General features: G+C 40.4%; 1 protein-coding gene across 1 annotated transcript in view; it reads right to left on the bottom strand.

Annotated features, from left to right (window-relative positions):
* The window catches only part of pemt (phosphatidylethanolamine N-methyltransferase), a gene marked incomplete at its 5' end in the record, with an annotated part of 42,413 nt that extends 24,151 nt beyond the window's left edge, over nt 1–18,262 (bottom strand). The window contains 3 exon segments of the mRNA NM_001201007.1: nt 9,053–9,168; nt 17,321–17,428; nt 18,129–18,262. Coding sequence (NP_001187936.1) covers nt 9,053–9,168; nt 17,321–17,428; nt 18,129–18,200 — 296 coding nt within the window.
* Between the last annotated feature and the right edge of the window lie 2,496 nt (nt 18,263–20,758).

Raw genomic sequence — 20,758 nt, 5'->3', positions numbered from 1 at the left:
GAAAACCATACATAAAGCATATTTATAACCTTGCGAGGCCGGATTATTCGGTCATTGTGAGGAATGAACGGCATGGCTATTTAATTATGCTGGAGGTGGAGGAGGTGCTTGCGAGTTACCTCTCTCCATTGATGGTAGGTAATTTAGGGGGGCCGGCTTTGCCATCTAAGCCATGTAAGGCCACCCCGGCATTAGTGGACAAATCCTATGCGGCATTAGGTCTTGCTTGTGGGTCAATGCATACAATGGCAGTGTTTCAGGACTACTAAGCAGACCTGCCGAGTAAGCTCAACATACGGTGGCATTCAGCCCCGTCATGTCGAGTTTGCTCAGGAGCCTGGGCCAGCGCAAGGGAGGCACAGAAGATGAGCGTAGCGGATCGCCTCCCCCCGCAGAAAGCCAGGGGAACTGGGCGGACACAATTGCAGCCTGCTAATAGGCCTGATCTGATAATGATCATAAAAGGCCAAGCAGACAAAGGAGGAGCGGTCCTGAGGGGTCACGGCGGGACATATCAGGGGACATGAGGTTGTTAGGGCAGTTAGCCCCCTGTAATACTGTAGTGCCTCCCTGAGCCAAGGCTGTCCCAAGTTTTCAGTGTTCTCTGGTCAGAGAGCTGTCCCAGGGTAATGAAAATCTGATGCTTTCATTCCAATAGAATGTGGAAAAGTTATCGTCACTAAAAGACCATCTGGCAGCATGGGAACTACTGCCAAATGTGTCCATGGGTTCCGTCTACTGTAGAAAAGGGTTACCGGGTCCAGTTCAGAGCCCTACCCACCCCAGTTCAGAGGTGTGCCCACTACAGTAGTCTCCTCAGAGCAGAGCCTGAAGTTAGTGCAGGAAGTAGGCTCCTTCTTGGACAAAAGGGCCATAGAACATGTACCCCATTCCCTGAGGGAGGGAGGTTTTTACAGCCATTATTTCCGGGTCTGCAAAAAAGATGGGAGTATGTGCCCAATTTTAGAACTGCGTCATCTGAACCGTACACTTCGGACATACAGGTTCAAGATGCTGATGCTCAAACTTATCGTTCCACAGATTCAGTTAGAGGTAGTCATTTCCACATAGAAATAACGGCCTGTCATAGGAAGTTCCTGAGGTTCATGTTTTGAAGCAACATGTACCAACATTGGGTTCTTCCCATCAGGCTAGCTTTATCCCCTCGCACCTTCACAAAGTGCATGGATGCCATTCTGGTTCCCTCTAGGGGCATTTCCTTATCACAAGAAGATAATGACTGGTTAATGACAGCCCTCACAGGCTGGGGCGCAGACTTAGATGGCTGTCCAGCTCGTGGTCTTTGGAGCAGCCCTCATCTGGGGTGGCACATAAATCACTAGGAATACAGGCCGTATTTCTAGCCCTGAAATTCTTTCTTCCTCAATTAAGAGGTCACCATGTGTTAGTTGTGACAGACAACACAGCGGTGGTCTCACATATCAACCACCAGGGAGGGTTACGTTCACGCCCAATGTTCAGGCAGGCACAACTAACTCTTCTCTGGGCAAAGGGAAAGTTTGTGTCAGTGAGCGCAATGTACATTCCGGGCATCCGGAATGTGGGGGAAGGCATCCTGTTGAGGCAGGGGCTGAGGGCTGGAGGTTGGAGGCTCCATCCTCAAGTGGTGGAGTCCGTATGGCGGAGGTTCAGCCAAGCAGAAGTGGCTGTGTTCGCCTCCGAGGAGACAACACACTGCCTGCTGTGACAACACAGCCCCACACCACTTGGGCTGAAGACCATGGTGCACGTTGCCAAGATCAAATTTTGTACGCTTTTCCCCCCGATTACTCTGTTCCCACAAGTTCTAGCGAGAGTTCACCAAGACTGTCTACGTATGCTGCTAGTTGCACCTTATTGCCCAGCTCGAATATGGTTCTCAGGGATAGCCGGCACTCCTTGGGATAATCCTGTCTGCAGGGATCTACTGTCTCAGGCTGGAGGGCTGATTTATCACCCTCGGCTGGAACTATGGAAACTGTGGGTCTGGCCCCTGAGCGGCACCAGCTCATAGATTCAGGTCTCACAACTGAGGTTGTAGAGACCATGTTGAATGCTAAAGCAACATCCACGAGGAAATTGTATGCGCACAAGTGGCAACTTTTTGTATCATGGTGTGAGAAATGTCAGCTAGACCCAGTAAACTGCACAATAACTACAGTCCTGGAGTTCTTACAAGGACATTTCTCAGCAGGGTTGGTTCCTTCTACAATCAGGGTCAACATGGTCACCATTTTGGCCAGCCACGCCCCTATTGATGGAGCCTCTGTGGGGCAACATCCTCTAACTTCAAGGTCTATGCCGCACATTCATTCAATATTACAACCTGGAAATATGTTCCAAGCTCGAGTGTCTTGCAGTGACCCTCGGGCTCTGACCTTTTGAATAGGCCATGCCCTCAGTATGATGGACTGGGTATTCTTGTTCCCACAGTGTAAAGCTCATGCAACGTTGAGTTCCCTTTGAAATGAATATCTGGGTTACGCATGGTACCCTGTTCCCTGAGAAGGGAACAAGACGTTGTGTAGCTTTGTCATACTGGGGCATACCTGTGAATTGAGTCTTCGCTTCATATAATAGAGGCTGACGGCACGCTTCACAGGTGTCTTTTTTATCACAAACGACACACTTAATTGCCACGTCACCTGATCACGGCAGGCCTATAAATAGGCATGATGTTACTCAAGCTCCAGATACCAGTCACGCGTGAGGGCGCTTCCCACAGTGTAAAACTCATGCAAAGTCTCGCTCCCTTCTCAGGGAACAGGGTTATAACCCAGATGTTTTCTTTAAACATGTTTTTTTGGTGTGTGGTTTTTTCCAGTTTTTCTCTCTCTGTTCCTCCTTTGGCTCCTCCTACTCAATCTGTCTGATGGGTAGCTGATTGCCCCCAGCTGCACCTGCTTTCCAGTCAAGAGTGAGCCAGTATAAAAGTAGAGAAGAACCAGTTTGAGAAATGTTCCTACAAGAGTTTTCTCCAGAGTGCTGGCTTTGGCCTGCCCAGCCTGTTACAGCAGTTTACAATCTTGCTGTTGAACATGATAATTGCTTAACTTTGTTCTCTGTGATATTTTTATTGATTGTGAGTGTCTCCAACAATGTAAACTTGTGGTTTAAGTTTGTAGATTAATGTTATAATTTACCTTTATTAGTCCTTTCTATTTTTTTTGTTTCTGTTTTAATGTTGCGGCTATTAATACCAAGTTTATTAGTTACCTTAATTGTTGTTTACTTGGAAGTTGTAGGGAGGTGGGCGCCATTTTTGTTTAATTCCGTTTTCTCCTGTTTTGGGGCCAGGAAGGGAGTTAAGGTACAATTGTTTTTTTCCTTTGGTAGTTTATTTAGAGGTTTAAATTCCCCCAGTAAGATTGCTTTTTTTGCCCTCTCCTGAACCCACTGCTTCCTTTTTTTTTTTTTAAATTGCAATAACTTGTCTTTGTTCCATGAGCTGTAAATAAAAATCGCTATGGTAATTCGTTTACTTGTGGTGCTGTGGCAGGGCTCAGACCAAAGCTCTTTAAACCTTTTAGTATTTTGTTGTGTCCGCCTATTCCCCCGTATTTACTTGGGACATAACAAATTGGGGGCTCATCCGAGATTTTGTTCAATCATTATGTGGACTAAGTAGTTAGGTTTTTTGTTTGATAACCTGACTTGTAGTCATAGTTATAAGTTTCTTGGCAGCTTTGAACTTGTGTGGGTGAGGAAGTGTACATTCTATAACTGAGGATGGAAGAGACAGGTGTAGAAAAAAAGATCTAATCGTAATTGCATATTTTTTTAATATTCCTGTCAACAAGGAGGCAAAGAAACAATACATCAAAGATGAGTTATACTGAGAGCTTGTCCAAGCAGGTATTCTGGCAGCAGATTCTAACGTGGGCTGGGAAGCTGCGCCGGAAAGAAGCAATTTCTGTACCTTGTAAAGGAGGCGATTCGAGTTCTGATCCTTTGTTTAAAAGAATTAGAGCTCGAACTCAAGAAGCAGGAGCATGAAACTCAGCTGTTATAGATGAGCGCTCTGGAAATTGAGGCGGATTGACATATTAAGCTTCGAAAGCTGGACCTCGACGCCCAGACACTTCATAGTAGGCTGGTTCCATTGCCTAGGTCTTGTCCTGCCTCCTCCAGTGTTTCTGTACTGATATATATATATAATATAAAAATACACACACACACACACACACACAGTATCTCACAAAAGTGAGTACACCCCTCACATTTTTGTAAATGTTTGATTATATCTTTTCATGTGACAACACTGAAGAAATGACACTTTGCTACAATGTAAAGTAGTGAGTGTACAGCTTGTGTAACAGTGTAAATTTGCTGTCCCCTCACAATAATTCAACACACAGCCATTAATGTCTAAACCGCTGGCAACCAAAGTGAGTACACCCCTAAGGGAAACGTACAAATTGGGCCCAATGAGCCATTTTCCCTGCCCGGTGTCATGTGACTTGTTAGTGTTACAAGGTCTCAGGTGTGAATGGGGAGCAGGTGTGTTAAATTTGGTCATCGCTCTCACACTCACTCATACTGGTCACTGGAAGTTCAACGTGGCACCTCATGGCAAAGAACTCTCTGAGGATCTGACAAAAAGAACTGTTGGCCAACATAAAGATGGCCTAGGCTATAAGAAGACTGCCAAGACCCTGATACTGAGCTGTAGCACGGTGGCCAAGACCATACAGCGGTTTAACAGGACAGGTTCCACTCAGAACAGGCCTCGCCATGGTCGACCAAAGAAGCTGAGTGCACGTGCTCAGCGTCAGATCCAGAGGTTGTCTTTGGGAAATACACATACGAGTGCTGTCAGCATTGCTGCAGAGGTTGAAGGGGTGGGGGGTCAGCCTGTCAGTGCTCAGACCATATGCCGCACACTGCATCAAATTGGTCTGCATGGCTATCGTCCCAGAAGGAAGCCTCTTCTAAAGATGATGCACAAGAAAGCCCGCAAACAATTTGCTGAAGACAAGCAGACTAAGGACATGGATTACTGGAACCATGTCCTGTGGTCTGATGAGACCAAGATAAACTTATTTGGTTCAGATGGTGTCAAGCGTGTGTGGCGGCAACCAAGTGAGGAGTACAAACACAAGTGTGTCTTGCCTACAGTCAAGCATGATGGTGGGAGTTTCATGGTCTGGGGCTGCATGAGTGCTGCCGGCACTAGGGAGCTACAGTTCATTGAGGGAACCATGAATGCCAACATGTACTGTGACATACTGAAGCAGAGCATGGCAGCAGGGCAGTATTCCAGCATGATAACGGCCTCAAACACACTTCCAAGACGACCACTGCCTTGCTATAGAAGCTGAGGGTGAAGGTGATGGACTGGGCAAGCATGTCTCCACACCTAAACCCTATTGAGCATCTGTGGGGCATCCTCAAACGGAAGGTGGAGGAGCACAAGGTCTTGAACATCCACCAGCTCCGTGATGTCATCATGGAGGAGTGGAAGAGGACTCCAGTGGCAATCTGTGAAGCGCTGGTGAACCCCATGCCCAAGAGGGTTAAGGCAGTGCTGGAAAATAATGGTGGTCACACAAAATATTGACACTTTGGGCCCAATTTTCACTTAGGGGTGTACTCACTTTTGTTGCCAGCGGTTTAGACATTAATGGCTGTGTGTTGAGTTATTTTGAGGGGACAGCAAATTTACACTGTTACACAAGCTGTACACTCACTACTTTACATTGTAACAAAGTGTCATTTCTTCAGGTGTTGTCACATGAAAAGATATAATCAAATATTTACAAAAATCTTAGGGGTGTACTCACTTTTGTGAGATACTGTGTATGTATCTATGTATGTATATATGTATATTATATATATATATATATATATATATATATATATATATATATATATATATATATATATATATATATATATATATATATATATATATAAAAAAGAATATTTGCGCGTCCCCCACACTTTTTCACTGCCCATAGCCAATTTGTGTATCTTCGATTTCTATACGTGTCTAAGTGTTTACGTGACCTGACCTGGCCATGACAATTGGTCACTCCCATCAAATGTCACACCCATGCTCACACCCACGCTGAGTGCTCAGAGGTCGTGATGAACTCAAAGCGCAAAGGGCTATATGGAGCAGTGGCTCTATAAATAAAAGTATTTCTATTGTTTGTACAGAACAAAAAAAACCCAAACATACATGCATCATGTGTTTAATCAATATATTTATGTTTTATCCATATTTATTCGTATTCGGTGACACCCCTGGTGTGTGTGTGTGTGTGTGTGTGTGTGTGTGTGTGTGTGTGTGTGTGTGTGAGTGTGTGAGTGTGTGTGTGAGAGAGAGAGAGCAAGCTAACAAATGACTACTCAATCCCAAATGCTATCCACAGCCATAAGACAAAACAAAGAAGACCACTGATATAAGATATCTAGGTTCAACAACTGTCACGCAAAACAGACCATGAGCCTGCCATGCATAACTGTCAAAGTCTGAGAGTACCATCCCATTGAGAGTCAGTGCTATGAATAGCTTCAGTGCATCATCTTTCTATAAATCATGAAATCCCACTTTAGTGCAAAGGCTTTAGAGTATAATCTTGTACTCATAACCCATCTAATGACACATGAAAATATAAAGACATTATGCATGCACAAATGAATCATAATTACACTGGGATGTGGGTTATGACTGAATTAACCATTTTATATGAATGTGTAAATGTTCCTTGAGTAGATAACCTAGGTGTGGTTTTATATTATTATTTAATTATTTTTTGGAATGTGTTTGTAAATATAAATACAGTGTTGTGTGTGTGTGTGTATGTGAAAAAGCCATTCCCAACAGTTCAAGCCAGATCAAAAACAGGATTTAGATATGATCTGTATAACAATCAAGGGAAGACTTCAGAGTAAATACAGAGGGTATACCAAATGATATAAAGCACTAGTAAGCCTCAAAAACAGGAAGACCACATTAGAGTTTGCCAAAAACACGTAAAAATGCCCATACAGTTCTGGAACAGCATCCTATGGACAGATAGGATCAACTTATATATCTATGTCAGAATGTATGTGTGTATCTCTCGCTCTCTCTCTCTCTCTATATATATATATATATATATATATATATATATATATATATATATATATATATATATATATATATATATACACACATACACACACATACACATACATATACACACGTCAGTATGTATGTGTGAGTATATATATATATATATATATATATATATATATACATAAAAAAAGCATTCATGCATTGCTTTTTATGGATGCAAAAAAAAGCATTGAATTAAACTAAAGTCCTAAATTAATAATACATATTCTGTGTGTGTGTGTGTGTGTGTGTGTGTGTGTGTGTGTGTGTGTGTGTGTGTGTGTGTGTGTATTGGCGATTTTCAGTCTTATATAATTGGTCAAACAGTTGTGTAAAGTTTAAGTCTGAAGTGTATATGTGTAACACTCAGTTTGTGGATTTTATTTTACATAAATGAATAAATGGTACTGAAAATCCCTCCCATCCGATTAATCGAAAAAATAGTCAGCCACCTAATCGATTATGAAAATAATCTTTAGTTGCAGCCCTAGCTCGATTGCATTTTTAAGACCTTTGAAACATGAATTTAAGACATTTATTGCTAATTAAGGCCTTATTTTTACATTAAGGAATTTAAGACATTTTAAGACTATTTAAGGACCTGTGGACACCTTGATTAGTAGAATGGAATAGATTTTCCTCTCTTCTGTTTACTCCCTGATGATTGGTCCTTTTCTTAAACCCCATGAATGCTCACGTCAAAGAATCATACAAATACAAATTACTTTACCCATCTACGTTGAATTATGTATATTGAGCTAAATAGCTGCCCTGCCATGGAAATTTCCCCTCACTGCCCTCTCGTTACAAAATCTTCCAGCAGATACAGAGACATGAGGTCAAAGCCACTGAAGGGAATACACTGGTCACCAGCAGTGAGGTGCAATATATGCACTTCAGATCACTGGGATGGACCCCCCCCCCAAAAAAAAAATCCCAGACTGGAACTGGGGTGGAGGCCTTTATGAAAAATTCTAAAAAATTAAATAAATAAATAAATAAAAAGGACAAACAATACTCAACATTTTTCTTTGAAAAAGTAAACAAAGATCATTAAAATACTAGAGGCAAAAAACTTGATTTATATACATTTTTTTAACAAGCAAACAACTTTGTGATACTGGCCATCCATGATGCTTTCTCATTTTTGATGATGTCAGTAGTTTATAATGGAATGTTGGCAGCCTGTTTCTGAATTTTAGCCCTTATGAAACTCTATTGTCTTACCCAAGAAGTCAGAGAAATTATTGCTTGTAAAGTCTGGAGTAATTTATGAATCATATTTTATTATAATCTACTATACTTTTATATAGTTGAATATTTTAACATTTTAAATCAATTGAAAATTAAAACCTAAGGCACACAATACAGTAATGCTTATTTTTGTTGTACCAGAAATCGAGTGGTCTCTTCCTGAATGTATGATGTAAATCATATGCTATGGCCTCTGTAGTCATCAGATCTCAACTCAACTGAACACATATAGGAGATTTTTGAGTGATGTGTTAGTCTCCCCACCACAAACCCCAACTGAGGGGAAATCTTTCAAAAGAATGGTGTTCATCCATTCAGTGCAGTTCAATAGCCTTGTAAAATCTGTGCCAAGGTGTGCTGAAGATGTTCCGGCAGCTCACGGTGGCCCAACATCTTACTAACATTCTTTATGTTGTTTTTCCCCCTTAAACTATGAACCATCTGAATATATTTCTAAAAAATTTACAAGGTAATAAAAAATCCAAAACATACAAGACAGGATGAGGAACATAAAGGAAAGAGTGGTAGCTCAGCAATGTGCTTAGATTTGTGCTTAAAACCAACCTATTAAACAGTCATCATCTGTGATTTCAGTTGTACTGTGATATTTCCTTAGTGCTTTTCTTAAAAGTCTGACAGCTCTATGCTTGTGAAGTTTATAAATGTGACTACTAAGTAGGGTATTTGCATTACCTGTGACTGCGGTAAACATTGAGAAGCAGAATGACAGCACCCAGGCAGTAGCAGGCCACATATGGGCTTTTAAACATGCGTGTCAGACCTCGTGTTCTATGTTCCCATCTGGCAACCTAAAATATATAAGTGCAGAGATTAATAACAGTATCGAAGCTTTTGAGATCAGAGAAGCTTTAAGGTCATAGTCGGATATTCAATAATACCTTAAACATTACCTGAAATAATAATGATTACTATTAAAACATGACTGCATTAATGCATGTAATTCAAAAAGTGCATGCATTTTTAACTAGGCTTTGTGGAGTTTAGCTGAAAGCTAAAGCTGTTTACTTTACCTTCCCATGCTGATTACTGTACAACACCACACAACCTCTGCGATCTTTTTTACGCAGTCTAATGAATATATATTTTTACTTTAAAAAACATGTATATTTCAAATAATGAGCTTATCACTAGCAGAAGAAGCATTTAGTTCATTTGTCCTTATGGAATTAACATCCACAGGTTGATGCACAAGCCGCTTCCAGTTGTCAGTTTATTCTGTCCAAATTTACACAGCGGTCAAAATATGGAACCAAAGGACTCTAAAGTTACTGCTATTTCTATTAGAGAAAAATAGACTAAATATTGGTTGTGTAAGAAAGGAGAGCAGTTGCTTAATGATTAGACCTCAACAGTGAGAATTTTGCCAAACGGCATGCCAATCCTGATCATCCTAAACGGTGTCACTGATTTGAGGTTCTGCCACTGAAGTCTGCACTTGTATTCTGTATGTCAATCCTTTGTAAAATAATACTACATAACTAAACTACAACATGTAAATATAAGACCTTCAAAACCCTAAAAATCCTTTTTTACACAAACCTTTTTCAATTAGCCCAAAAGTGCTCAAGTAATTTCCCTACCATTCTGTTCTGATGGTATTCAAATCCTGTTTAGCTTGTTAATGTGCCTTAATGGATTTGTGCACTCAATACTCTATGTGCAAACATGTAGGACAGTAATTACCTTGCTTAAACAAAACAAATCCAGCAAATAAATAAATAAATAAATAAATTTAAAAAATCACTATAATTAATTAATTTGGGACAACTAGCAGCTGAAGGGTTTTTTGACGGTGTGTGTGATTGTGGAGGGTTTTGAGTGTGAGTGTGTGTGTGTGTGTGTGTGATTGTGGAGGGTTTTGAGTGTGAGTGTGTGTGTGTGTGTGTGTTTCAGGCCTTGTTATAACCAGATTAATGCATGCTGGAGCTCTGAGGGTCTCAGAGGGCTGGGGAACAGAACATGTTGCAATTGCATGCACGACACACCTCCGGCCTGTTATCATACAGTCCCCTCCAAAATGGAACGGCAAGGCCAATTCTTTTTTATTTTTTTGCTGCATACTAAAGACATTTGGGTTTTGGATCAAAAGATGAATATGATAGGAGAGCTTAGAATTTCAGCTTTTATTTCCTGGTATTTATATGTAGATGTGTTAAACGAAATATAAAATAGCACATTTTGTATTAGATCACACAATTTGTAGGCAAGAAAAATATTGGAACATGTGATTGACCAGTGTTTCTTGTTACCTAGGTGTGTCCTGTTAGACTGACTGTTTAAACAGTAAATAGCTCTGAACATCTACTCTTGGTTTTAGCTTCAGTTTCACCTGTGAAGACTACATTTGTTGGTAAAAAGGATAAGCTGACGGCCAAACCGACAGGGTGGCCTCTCCAACAGAGCACCCCTCCAGAAGCCAGCAGGGCGGACTCCACAGCCAAGCTCCAGCCAGAGGCCAACATGGCAACCTCCCGTGAAGAGCTCCTGCCGGAGGCCTCATCTCCAAAAGTGCCAACCTGAGACCAACGAGGTGGTCTCCTCTGCACAGCTCCAGCCAGTGGCCAACATGGCGGCATCACCTTCAGAGCTCCAGCCTGAGACCAACGAGGTGGTTCCCACTGAAGAGCTTCAGCTTGAGTTCAACGTGGTGACCTCATCTCCAGAGTCCCAGTTTGAGACCAATAAATTGGTCTCTCCAACCATGTTCCGGCAAGAGGTCAATGAGGTGACCTCCCAAGCAATGTTCGTAACAGCGGTCAATGATGTGTCCTCCCAAACCACATTCCTGCCTGAGGCCAAAGGAAGGCCCCCAAGCTATGTTCACGCTAGAGGCCTACGAGATGGCCTGAGGCTGACGGAGCGGCCTCCCATGTCATGCTAATGCCAAAGGCCGATGAGACAGCCTACCAAGTGTCAGTGTCAGTTTTATTTTGAGAGCTTGCAAGACCTCAAGCCTAAAGAGAGACAGCGGCTGACATTCACGTTATCCTGGTTCGTCAGCCCAGCTCACCAATGGGCTAAGTTCCTGATCACCACAGGCAACCTCGACCTGGGAAGTGTGGCTTAGTTCATATGCTTCATGAAGGTGAGCTACGGAAATGCTGACTTTTGCTTCGATTTTGAAATTTTTTTGGCGCGGGCCAGCCTGACGGCTGAACCCACGAGACCATTCACCACATACTACAAGAGGGAGCCAGAGGCCGACAGGGCGGCCTCTCCAGCAGAGCACCCTCCAGAAGCAGACAGGGTAGCCTCCACAGCCAAGCTCCAGCCAGAGGCCAATGTGGCAACCTCTCCTGCAGAGCTCCAGCCAGGCCTACAAGACAGCCTACCAAGTCCTGATCCTGCCAGAAGCTGAAGAGACAGCCTCTCACAACATGCTCAAGCCTGAGCTTGATCTCCATCAGAGATACACCCTCATGCAGAGTGCTGGAGCAAGTTGTCAATGACTTTGTTTACGTTCTGGCGTGTGTTTTATTTTGGCTTCGGTCCTGTCTCCATCCCTGTTTTATGATTGGTTGTTTCCCTTATGTGGCATCATTGTCCACAGCTGTTTCTGTTTCCCCTTTCAATTAGTTATAGTATTTATACCCTCGTGTTTCATTTTTACAGTGGGAAAAATGCAATATTCTTTCAGCTGCAAGATGTTTGAGGGTTTTCTTGCATGTACTGCCCGTTTCAAATCCCCCTACAACATTTCAATTGGCTTTGACTAGGCCATTCCATAACCCTCCATTTCTTCTTTTTGAGCTATTCCTTGGTGGATTTGCTAGTCTGCTTAGATTCTGTAGTTTATTATAACGGAAGTGATATATTAGTAACAAGGCCGCAGTGATACACAGTGTAGCGCAAGTAAGATCTGTAATGTCTAATTAAAACATTATGATCAAAAGTAAAATAATATGTCTAAAGGCAGTGAGTAACAGAAACCACAAGGTGCAGTGAAAGTGAGTTTATATTATCAATTTAGGACTGTAGTTTAATTCAGTGCTTAATTATATTATTAATTTAGGACTGTAGTTTAATATTATGTGTGTGTGTGTGTATATATATATATATATATATATATATATATATATATATATATATATATATATATATATATATATATATATATATATATATATATATAAATTAAAAAAATAAATATATAAAATTTAAAAAGTTTATATATATATATAAACTTTTTAAATTTTATATATTTATATATATAAAATAAATATATAAAATTTAAAAAGTTTATATATATATATATATATATATTATAAATATATAAAATTTAAAAAGTTTATAATTATTTATGAAGGTATTTATGCATTATTTATTATGGGTGCACAAAAAGCACAGAATTAAACTACAGTCTTAAATGAGTAATATATATTCTGGTGTGTGCGTGTGTGTGTATTGGGTTCTTTTCAGTCTTATATAATTGGGTAATTGGACAAACAGTTGTGTAAAGTTTTAGTCTGAAGTTTATATTTGTAACACTCAAACAAACACACTCAAACAAACAAACACTAAAATCTTAGTGAACGTTTGCCCCTCCCGATTAATTCGAAAAATAATCGGCCAACTAATCGATTATGAAAATAATCGTTAGTTGCAGCCCTACATCAAGGCATGCAGTTCTCCCAGCCCTTCCTGAAGTGATTGTCAATTAAGAAGTCCGTCTTCAATGGCACTGTTTCCAGGCTAGCATTTTATCTACAGTGCCCTTCAATATTATTGACACCCTTGGAAAATATGAGCAAAGGTGGCTGTGAAAAGTTATCTTTATTGTTTAAGCTTTTGATATTTTGTATAAAATTATTATTTTTTAAAAAAAAAAATCACAAAAATACTCTGCTTTCATGGATATCAAACAATTGCAAACACGACACAGGTTTATCAAAAAAAAAAAAAAAAAATTGTTAAACATATGTGTGCCATAATTATTGGCACCCCTATGAATTCATATGAGAAAAATTTATTTGAAGTATATTCCCACTGATATTTTAAATTTTGTTTAGTACACCTGGGTGACTAGGGAAGTTGTTCGACACTGACTTCCTGTTTCACAGGAGTACAAACATGACGTAACACAGGCCAAATTCCATTAGTCATTCCTTACAATGGGTAAGAACAAGGAATATAGCTGTGATGTGCGGCAAAAGGATGTTGAGCTTCACACAATGGGAAGTGGCTATAAGAAAATAGCACAAGCATTGAAAATGCCCATTTCCACCATCAGGACAATAATTAAGAAGTTCCAGTCAACTGGAAATGTTATGAATCAACCTGGAATTGGACGTGTGTCTATATTGTCTCAACACACTGTGAAGAGGACGGTTCGAGTGGCCAAAAAATCTCCAAGGATCACAGCTGGAGAATTGCAGAAGTTAGTTGCATCTTGGGGTCAGAAAGTCTCTGTTCCATACATGGTGTGCAACTCATCACCTCGATCTGGAGCACTGCACAATTCCAAAATACTAACTTTTCAAGGACTGCTAGACAGGCAGGCCCCAATCTCATTAAAGTAGAGCTAGAGTGTGGAGTGCAGAGTCGAGTCCCTTAAGACTATGTTAAGCCAGATGCTTAAAGGAAATGACAAGAGCATCTATAAAAACTGTGGAAAATGGGAGAACTACATGTCTTATCTGGGGTTCAGAGCACCACACATACATGAACAGCATTTAAGTTAACAGTGTTAACAGTTAGTTGCGTCTTGTGGTTAGAAAGTCTCCAAAACAACAATCTGAAGTCACCTACATCACCACAAGGTGTTCGGAAGGGTTTCAAGAAAAAAAGCCTCTACTTGCATCCAAAAACAAAATCGAGCATCTTCAGTTTGCCAGACACTACTGGAACTTCAAATGGGATTGGGTTCTATGGTCAGATGAAACCAAAATAGAGCTTTTTGGCAATAAACACCAGAGGTGGTTTTGGTGCACACAGAGAGGTAGCCATATGGAAAAGTACCTCATGCCCACAGTTAAATATGGTGGTGGGTCTTTAATGCTTTGGGGATGTTTTTCTGCCAGAGGACCTGGACATTGTGTTAGGATACACGGCATCATGGATTCTACCAAATATCAACAGATATTAAATGAAAACCTGACTGCCTCTGCCAGAAAGCTTAAAATGGGCCGTGATTGGATCTTCCAGCAGGACAATGATCCAAAACATCAAAATCAACACAAAAATGGTTTAGTGACCACAAAATCAAGGTTCCTGCCATGGCCATCCTAGTCCCCTGACCTGAATTGAAGAGGAGAGTCCACCAACAAAACCTCGAAATTTTAAGGATCTGGAGAGATTCTGTATGGAGGAACGGTCTCAGGAACGGTCTTTCATGCAGAAAGACAATGATCCTAAACACACTGTCAACACTGGGCAGGACACAGGGCAGAAAAGGACTTCAGCAGGGGAAAAAACGGAAGGATTCAGACCGGCCAAGTCAATCGTCAGACCTTAACCCAATTGAGCACGTATTTCACCTGCTGAAGAGGAAACTGAAAGGAGGAACACCCCCTCCCCCTGCCAAAAAAAAGACGACCACAACAACTGAATGAAGCTGCTGTACAAGCATCACAAAAGAAGAATAAAACAATCTGGTAATGTCAGTGGGTCACCAGCTTGATGCAGTTATTGCAAGCACTTTCTGTCATTGCAAGACCATCTATTTCAATACTTTTACTCACCTAAAAAATGTAGTGGTCTGCCACCAAATGTGCCATGTTCTAAGTTGTTTAACACATCTAGATGTAAATATCAGGATCTGAAAGCTGAAATTCTGATCTATCGTCTCATATTGATCTTTTGATATCAAACCCAAATGTCTTCAGTGTATTGAAAAAACAAAGAACTGGCCTTGGCATTCCATTACATTTGGATTTGTGTGTGTGTGTTTGTGTAATATATATATATGTATATATATGCATAAGAAATTAAACCCTTCTTCAATTCTATGTTTTATTTATCAGGGCCTAAATAACAATTTTGTGGTTCTCACCAACTTCTATGGACAAACAAATAACCTCAGGTGACAACAAAAAACACAATCAATTTCAATATGTAGGTCATTTATTTTCCGAAAAGTAAACCATTATTCAGAAACCAGCTGGGGAAAAAAAAAAAACACCCTCGACAATCATTAAGGGAGCAATTAGCAGCTAGGTGTTACTAATGAAATGCAGCTGATTAGTTAATCATTAGGAAGTGTAACTACCTCTATAAAAGAAGTACTATTGGCAGTGTGTTGTTCTGGAGCGCTCAGATGTGTCTACATCAAGCCAAGAAGAAAGAATATTCAGCCACAACCTCAGAGAAGCAACTGTTTTTGGATGGGCTCAATCTGGGAAGGGTTATAAGGCCATCTCCAAATGATTTGAAATTTACCATTGTACAGTGAGAAGGATTATTATTTTTATTGTTATTATTATTATTATTATTATTATTATTATATTATCCCAGCAAATTCAGTCCACATTCAGACAATTTATATAAATATATAGATATAAAGAAACAACAAGAGCTATCATGTGACCTACAGGCCTCTGTAAACACATTAAATGTTTATTTTCATAACAGCACCATCAGAAATAGACTGAACAAGTATGGCTTTCATGATAACAAAAAACTAAGAGATGGCTAAGAAAAATTCCAAAAAGAATATGACAGCACGATTTAGGTTTGCAAAATTGCATCTGAACAGACCACAATAGTTCCGGAACAATATCCTTTGGACCGATGAGACCATGATCAGCATGCACAGCACCATGTCTGGCAAAAATCTATCACAGTTGTATCACCACAAAGCCCTCATACCAACTATCAAGCATGGCGGTGGAGGGGTGATGATTTCAGCTTGTTTTGCAGCCACAGGACCTCTGAAACTTTCAGTCATTGAGACAATGATGAACTCCACTTCATACCAGAATATTTTTGAGACAAATATAAGGTCATCTATCCAGCAGCTTCAGCTGGGACAAAATTAGGTCATGCAGCAGGACATTTATCCCAAGCACACCAGCGAAGCAACATCTGAATGGGTTTAAAAAAAAAAAAAAAAAAGAAAAAAAAAAAGGGGTGCTGGAATGGCCAAGTCAAAGTCCAGGCTGCAACCTCATTGAGATGCTGTGCATAAACGAATGCCCTCAAACTGTTGAAAAGAAGAGTGGGCAAAAATTCTTCAAAATGATGTGAGACTGATAAACTCCTACAGAAAAACTTTAGTTCAAATAATTGTTGCTAAAGGTGGTTCTACATGTTACTGAATTATAGGGTGTACTTATCCCCCCGTCCCACCTGGTTTCTGAGTGCTGGTTTAATTTTTGGAAAAATTGACTACATACTGAAAATGGTAAATGGTCTGCACTTATATAGTGCCTTTTAACCTTACCGGTTCTACAAAGCGCTTTACATTATTTCTCATTCACCCATTCTCTCTCACACACTCACACTCACCAGTGGCAGCAGAGGCTCTAGCCTGCCATCAGGAGCAATTTGGGGTTCAGTGTCTTGCCCAACGACACATCGGCATGTGGATTGGCCGGGGCTCAAAGCACCAACCCTTCAAGTGGTGGCTAATCCACTGTAACACCTGAGTCACAGCCACCCTGTGGTTATTTGTATGTTTATAGATGTTGGCGAGGACCACACAATTGTTTCTTTTGTGTGTCTTTTTAAACTGTGTGGTTTATTTTTTTACTGTAAACTAAACACTATATTTCGGTATAATTCTGCATAATGAATAAAGTTCTGTTTAATTCACTAGTGTGCTAAAACTAACAACTGTGTTACTGGTAGACTGAAACTGCAAATTATACTGGTATATTTACAACAGAAAAACTTATTGTAAATTCAAACTCCTATCATTTCACATTCAATGTTCTGCACACAAGAAGTGAATTACAGCTACACACTATTCTGTGCCGAGTAGTGCTCTAGTGATGAGCTCACCACATTCCAGAAGAGCGGATTGAAGATGATGGTGATGACAGCCATGCAGAAGCTGGGCTCGGTCAGATCAATGTGCTTCATTACTTCATACAACACAGACATGTCTGCCTGAAGTAAGTAAGAAAGAGAAGGAAAGATCAATCCACCAGTGAAGTCCATGCATCAGGGAATTCAGGCAGTCATAAAATCCTGAAGAAGAGCAACAAAGTACTGATTGTGATCATTTTTTGTTGATGATTCCATAACTTTTTCCCTCTATTTGCTCTGGAAAAAATATGCCGTTTTAATTAAAACAATTGAATTTAACTTGTTCGAGGTATGTTTCACGAATCCAGAATGTTCAGCTATTAAACAAAAATTGTTTTGTGTCATATCTGTTATTTGTTTTTGTCCAGAAGTAAAAAAAAGCCGGGTGAGCATCCTCTAAGTGTGGTGACTCCATCATTGTTGCCAGGGGTAGTGTATGATCGGGGTCACAGCAGTAATAATAATAATAATAATAATAATAATAATAATAATAATAATAATTCTGTTTTGACTTTCAGGGAGTTTTTAGGTCACACATGCTATATCGCTCAACAGAAACAAGTGTTTCTGACATGTTGACAAAGCTCTCTGTCTCTGTGTGTGTGTGTGAGAGAGAGAGAGTGTGTGTGTGTGTGTGTGTGTGAGAGAGAGAGAGAGAGTGTGTGTGTGTGTGAGAGAGTGTGTGTGTGTGTGAGAGAGAGAGAGTGTGTGTGTGTGTGTGTGAGTGAGAGAGAGAGAGAGAGAGAGAGAGAGAGAGAGAGAGAGCTCAGACTGTGTGTACCTTGCTAAAGTCCACTTTATCGAGTCCTCCACAACAGTCGGGATTAATCTCAGTGATCGCAGCGAAATTCATAAAAACACTTTACTTTCATTTTAGTCCTAAACCACAGAGTAACTCGCTCTGCTTCCGCAAACAGCAGATGTGAACATTTAAAGAAATGATATCATTTGTTAGAACCTCAGACCACTGCTCTTTCCATTGCAGGGATGGCACTTCAACTTTAACCTACTGCTGAAGTGACTTATGGGTAATGGAGTTCAGCTTGAGCCGAGTGTGGTTTCCTGATTTTACTTCCGTGTTTTGTCGTAACAAACGTTTCATAGTGCAAATAATAATATGAACATAACCATAAGTGCACAAATAAATAGGTAAAGCTTGATTTAAAAAAGATAATGATAAAAGATATGAAAAAGGAGCAACATACTGGATGATTGATTAATGATTATATTTTAGCGTCTGGTTAAATATGTGACAGAGGATGTGATTCACTGAAAGTAGGGTGGAATATGTTCAGTAAACTCTACTGGTTAATAAAATGTGTTTTAACTGGAAAGTGCTTTGCAAAGTTTCACAGCACAGGAAAGTCTTCAGCACCCAGGAATGTACACTTTCTGGTCTTTTCCTCATAAGATGACAGACTGCTCCCCCCTCCCCCTTTTTTAAATTTTTTTAAAAAATTTTAAGAAAAGGGCAGGGCACTCAGCCAAGTTCCCGTATGACTTAAGCATTTGTCCACTGATATAAAATAAAGATAATTAAAAGACTTCCCTGCCCACCTACACCCTAGCAACCACCTGGGATTCCCTAGCAACTGTCTAGCAACACCCTGGAATAACATAAAAACCACCAAGCAAAACATGAGCAACAGCATTGCCTTGCTTAATCTGTGCGATTTCTGAGGAAATACTTTCGTCTGCTTTTAAACTAGTGATGGCCGCTTTGGAAACACTGCTCATGAAGCTTTACGAATCTTTTGTTTCGACTCGGAGCCTATATCAACTTGGACAAGTCACGTGATTCCAGCAAACGCGGCATCGTGACGTCATTACTGTTTCGAAACTCCGATGGTTGCCACTAGGGGGTGTTGGTCTCAAAGTGAACCTATGAGCCAGCATCTACTAGGGTTCTAACTGATTTCGGGTCAGTTTTATTATGGATGTTAATAAAACTGAAATGAATCAATAGTGTTTGTTCTGATCCATGATCAGTGCTCACTTCAGGATGCCTAGTTAATCACCTGACGTTAAATCCCGACAGATTTTACTATAAAACAAACAAGCCAAGGCCAGGTGTTGTATGGTATTGAGTTGTGAAGATATTTGTAATTGTTTTGTGAAAGGTGTCATTATGTTGGGCCTAGCTCTGGTTGCTTTTACACTGTTTTGACCAGCAGGTGTCGCCAGAGTGTGGTGTTTCGGACGCTTTGAAACAGTGAATCATTTTCCGAAGCAAAAAAAAAGAGCAATTTTGCAAAGCTTTGAAAAGCTTCGTTTCTCCCATCACTACTTTTAACCACCAGCAAAAACAAACAAACAAACGAACAAACAAAAAACCATCAGCTACTGATATTGCCATTACATCTACAACAATACCCAGAATCCGTATCTTTTCCCAACCAATCAGATTTTCAGGCAGGTTTGAAACGCGCAAAGCGCCGAGGTGCCCGGGATTTTGGGGAGGGTCTCAGGAACAATCAGAATAATGGGTACTTCTCAATACTCAAACTGATGCTTCCTCGTTTCCTCACTCCTCTGTCCTCCAGCCCGTGACCCGGAAATCGATCGACGCCAACCATCTTGAAGGACGTCTCAATTCTGTAATTGCACAGTGAGGAGGCGAGGAAGCTTCCAGAGAACCTAGGAGTGAGGATACACAGGTGTATCTTATGCGGGGAAGTGTTTCTTGTTGAAAAACCTGACTTACATATAAATTCCTCTCCTCCTTTACATCTGCCACAATCTCCAACAAAAAGCCCTTTGATGTTGTGAAATATAATTAAATAATAATATCCTTACAATGAGTATCGTAATTAATTAATCCTTGAATCTTTGGATATGCAAAGTAGCACAAAAGACGAGATAAATAATGTATAAATAATGTGCTTCAAGTGGTTTCCCCAAATTCAACTGAAAAATGCAACTTCTCCAGTTTCAAAATTATTCAAACCCTTCATGTTTATTAATTCATTGTTGAATAACCCAGACATTTCACATACTGTACTATCAGTGCATTTTGCTTCATTAAGAATGTTGTTATTAACCAAACTCCAACAACATAACGGCAGATCAAAAAAATTAGCATAATGGCAGATCCCTGAAGCGCAGTGAGGTCATCCAGCTGAGTCATCACAGTCATCATTAATTGACGTCGCTTTGACATGACGCTTGAGAGAGCGAGGATATTCCATTCGACTGGCTTCGGTTCCTCCCTCATTGCATCTCATCCTTGCATCCTTCCTTCACATCCTAAGGGAGTGGAGCTAAGATGCAAGAAAAGGAAACAAGGAAAGGAAACGTAGATGCACAAATAAGAAATGAGAAGCACCCCTTGATATCCATGTTTGTCTAGTGTTGCTGTGATTGACAGGGGAAAGAGCATGGCGTCCCTAACTCCCTGAGAGCACAGCCAGT

This window comes from Ictalurus punctatus, chromosome 13, assembly GCF_001660625.3.
Source record: "Ictalurus punctatus breed USDA103 chromosome 13, Coco_2.0, whole genome shotgun sequence".
Classification (NCBI taxonomy): domain Eukaryota; kingdom Metazoa; phylum Chordata; class Actinopteri; order Siluriformes; family Ictaluridae; genus Ictalurus; species Ictalurus punctatus.
Note: the sequence above shows the minus strand (reverse complement) of the source record. Positions and strands in the feature narration are given on the sequence as shown.